The following is a 3,333-nucleotide window of genomic DNA, read 5'->3' as shown; positions in this document are numbered from 1 at the left end:
GAACCACGCATGCGCGGCGCTCCCGGGCAGGGAAAGTCCTCGACTTACGACCGGTTGGGTAGTCCTCGACTTACGACCGGTTTAGTCCTCGACTTACGACCGGTTGGGGTTGCGGCATTAAAAAGGTTGAGAACCACTGCTTTACAGGGCTATTCATCTTCTTTAAAATCACTGGCATTTAAAATACATCTTTTTATTCATAAATGATATTTAGCTTAATTACTAATGCTAGTAGCCCCTACATGTTCTGCTATTGTCACCCAATTCAGCGTATAATTTCCTGTGAGCGCCCGCCCCCTCCATCCTCTGTCTCCACCAACCCCCTGGCACTCTGCCTTGGGCAGGAAGCGATGGAAGGAAGCCGTGGGCGCCCTCCCCCCTCTTAACCTTGCCTTGCCTTGCCTTGCCAGGAGATGCACTTCCACCCCAAAGCCCTGAAGGACGTCAAAGGCCAAGTGGGAGCTCCCATGCCAGGGAAAGTCATTGACATCAAAGTGAAGGAAGGAGCGCACGTTGAGAAGGGACAATCTCTCTGCGTCTTGAGTGCCATGAAGATGGAGACCGTGGTCAACTCGCCCGTGACAGGCACGGTCCAGAAAATTTATGTCAAGCTTGGCATGAGCTTAGAAGGGGATGATCTGATCATGGAGATTGAGTAGCCGCCTCGTCCCAGGGACCTCAAAAGTCGTGGCTCCTTCTGAGGAACCCCTAGAGCTGCCGAGATGCCTTCAAAGCAAGTTTCCCAGCTTTTATCACTGGACTTCCCTTCCCCTCCCCTCCTCCAGGGGAGGAGCAGGACTGGGCTTTAGAAGGATGGGGGACCCCATTGCTTTCCCCCACCCCCGGGTACGGTGACACTTGTTGCCTTCCTCCTCCTAGCAGAGAGAAAAGGAGCCAAGTGAGAAGGAGCTGTTGTGGCCACGTGCACAGAAGCCTCCCCCCCCCCCCCCGTCTCTCTTGCGGCCCCTTTTCCTGGAGGCTGTGAGCCGGTTTGGTAGAAGGAGGGGCCACTTCTGCCCTGGGTGGTTGGGTGGGGGGCTCCTCCTTCCTGTCCTCTCCTCCTCTTGAGGATAATTTTTGCCCAGTGTCAGCTTTTTTTTTCTAGAAGGGGAGAGAGAGGCCCCCTCATCCATCCGCCTTGTCCTTTCTGTTTCAGTTGCCAAACCGAGGAGGAAGGTGGCCGTGCCCATGTTTAAATCCTGGGCGGCCGCTTTGTGATGTAAAAGCCAGCTAAGCTTGGACTCGAGGGCTGCTCTGGGGTGTGTCGAGAGGCTGCCATCCCTTCTTCCGCCACTGGAGGAGGCAGTGCAACCAAATCATGATTTTCCTGTTGCCAATTATTGGACCAATCATCTGGGCTGGGCCTGAGAATCGTGGATGGACAGTTGGGCGGAATGAGGGAAGGGCAACACTTTTAGTGGAAGCCCTTGGAAGGAATGAAACGAAATGAAACGGCGCTGCCTCTTGTCCTGTGTGCTTGTACGCATTCCTTGATGTGCGTTCGCTCTGCTGCTTCAGCCAGCCAGCCAGCTAGCTTATAAACCGTGTACGAATAGCAGGGAAATTGCCCAGCAGAAAACATGAGGAAGAGGAAGAGGGGCCCAGGCTTAGCCTGCGCTTGTTCAGCAACTGTTCAGAATTACAGTGGCGCTAAACAAGGAGCCGTCCTCCCACTGTCATCCCGGAAGAGCCATGGATCGCTTTGGCCATCTGGATGTCCACTGCGAGGCCAGGAGGGAAGGCCAGTTGAGGAAGATGGCTGTGGAGCTTGGCCCTTAGAGCAGTGGTTCTCAACCTGTGGGTCGGGACCCCATTTGGGGTCGATCGACCATTTCATGGGGGTCGCCAAGCAAGGCTGTCTGCCATTTTTTTTGTCCGCCATTTTTCCCCCTTTTCCGGCGGGTGCCTTACCTCCCTTGAGCTGGGCCAGGTGGTGGTCGGCCTGCTCCGTCTCTGCCGCTTGCCAGCTACGCCTCGGCCGGCGCAGGGGGCGGAACCGTGCATGCGCGGCGCTCCCGGGCAGGGAAAGTCCTCGACTTACGACCGGTTGGGTAGTCCTCGACTTATGACCGGTTTAGTCCTCGACTCATTAAAAAGGTTGAGAACCACTGCCTTAGAGACTGAGGATACTTCTATAAGGTCGGGGGGGGGATTGTAAAAGACGTGTTTATAACATGTTCAATGCCTGAGCCTTACCTCTCTCTGCTGGGAGGGTACCTGTTTGCTGCTGGCTTTCTCCTTGGCCCTCTTTCTAGGTGCTAGAAACACCTTCCCATGCATCTCCACCCTTTTCTTTTCCAGGGCATCCCTGTGGCATCTCACCATTTCAGCTGAGCCAGCACCAAGCTGGGCTAGTTGCCTAAGAGAAGGCTACCTCTTTACTTGGGTGCCACGCAAGGGCAGACATTCTGACCCACAGCTGCTGCTGCTGCTGCTGTTGCTGGAGGGAGTGCAGGCCAGGGCGGGGCAGCGACCCTAACCACCCTGAGCCACAGACGGGAGGGAGATCCTGGGCTGGGTCAAGAGACCATAGGCAAGGATCAGGCCAGATTCCCCAAACAGGGTCCCTGGGAGTTCTGGCAGGATTTCTTTCAGGGCCAAAGTCACAGGTGCCCCTGCCAAGCCAGGCCTCCCCCTCCCCCATCCTGTTTTTATGCCTTTCTGTTTCCTACATAAATGCAGAACTGGGCCTTTCTTCCTGGGACCTGCTGTTCATTTCGGCCCCCTGCTCCGGCCTGCCCGGATCTTTCTGAGTCTTTTATTTATCGTCTAGAATACTAGCCATCTCTTCCAGCTTTGTGTCATCTGCAGACAAGATAAATGTCTCATGCAAGTCATTGGTAAAGGTGTGGAAGACCCCAGCCCAGGACAGAGTCCTCTGCACCCCACTTGAGAGCTCCGATCTAGCCTGCCTTTTGCCATTTTATGAAGGGGAGCAGAAGAGCTTTGCTGAGCAAAAGGATCTTCTAAGCTAGGATCTTCACTGAAAAAGAAGAAAGGACCACCTAGCACAGTGGTTCTCAACCTGTGGGTCGGGACCCCATTTGGGGTCGATCGACCATTTCACGGGGGTCGCCAAGCAAGGCTGTCCGCCATTTTGTTTCCCCTTTTCCGGCGGGTGCCTTACCTCCCTTGGGCTGGGCCAGCTGGTGGTCAGCCTGCTCCGTCTCTGCCGCTTGCCAGCTACGCCTCGGCCGGCACAGGGGCGCGGCGCTCCCGGGCAGGGAAAGTCCTCGACTAACGACCGGTTGGGTAGTCCTCAACTTACGACCGGTTTAGTCCTCGACTTACGACCGGTTGGGGTCACGGCATTAAAAAGGTTGAGAACCACTG

The 3,333-nt window shown here is 55.5% G+C and overlaps 1 protein-coding gene across 1 annotated transcript in view; it reads left to right on the top strand.

Annotated features, from left to right (window-relative positions):
* The window catches only part of PC (pyruvate carboxylase), a 19,655-nt gene extending 18,947 nt beyond the window's left edge, over positions 1-708 (top strand). Inside the window, exon 11 of the mRNA XM_015827155.1 lies at positions 411-708. Within this exon, the coding sequence (XP_015682641.1) occupies positions 411-659 (249 nt within the window). The 3' untranslated portion in view covers positions 660-708. The remainder of the gene's footprint in view (positions 1-410) is intronic.
* The last annotated feature ends 2,625 nt before the right edge of the window (positions 709-3,333 follow it).

Source organism: Protobothrops mucrosquamatus, unplaced genomic scaffold (assembly GCF_001527695.2).
Source record: "Protobothrops mucrosquamatus isolate PMUCROS unplaced genomic scaffold, P.Mucros_1.0 scaffold3533, whole genome shotgun sequence".
NCBI lineage: Eukaryota > Metazoa > Chordata > Lepidosauria > Squamata > Viperidae > Protobothrops > Protobothrops mucrosquamatus.
The sequence above is the reverse complement of the archived record's forward strand: the minus strand, read 5'-3'. Positions and strand labels throughout refer to the sequence as shown.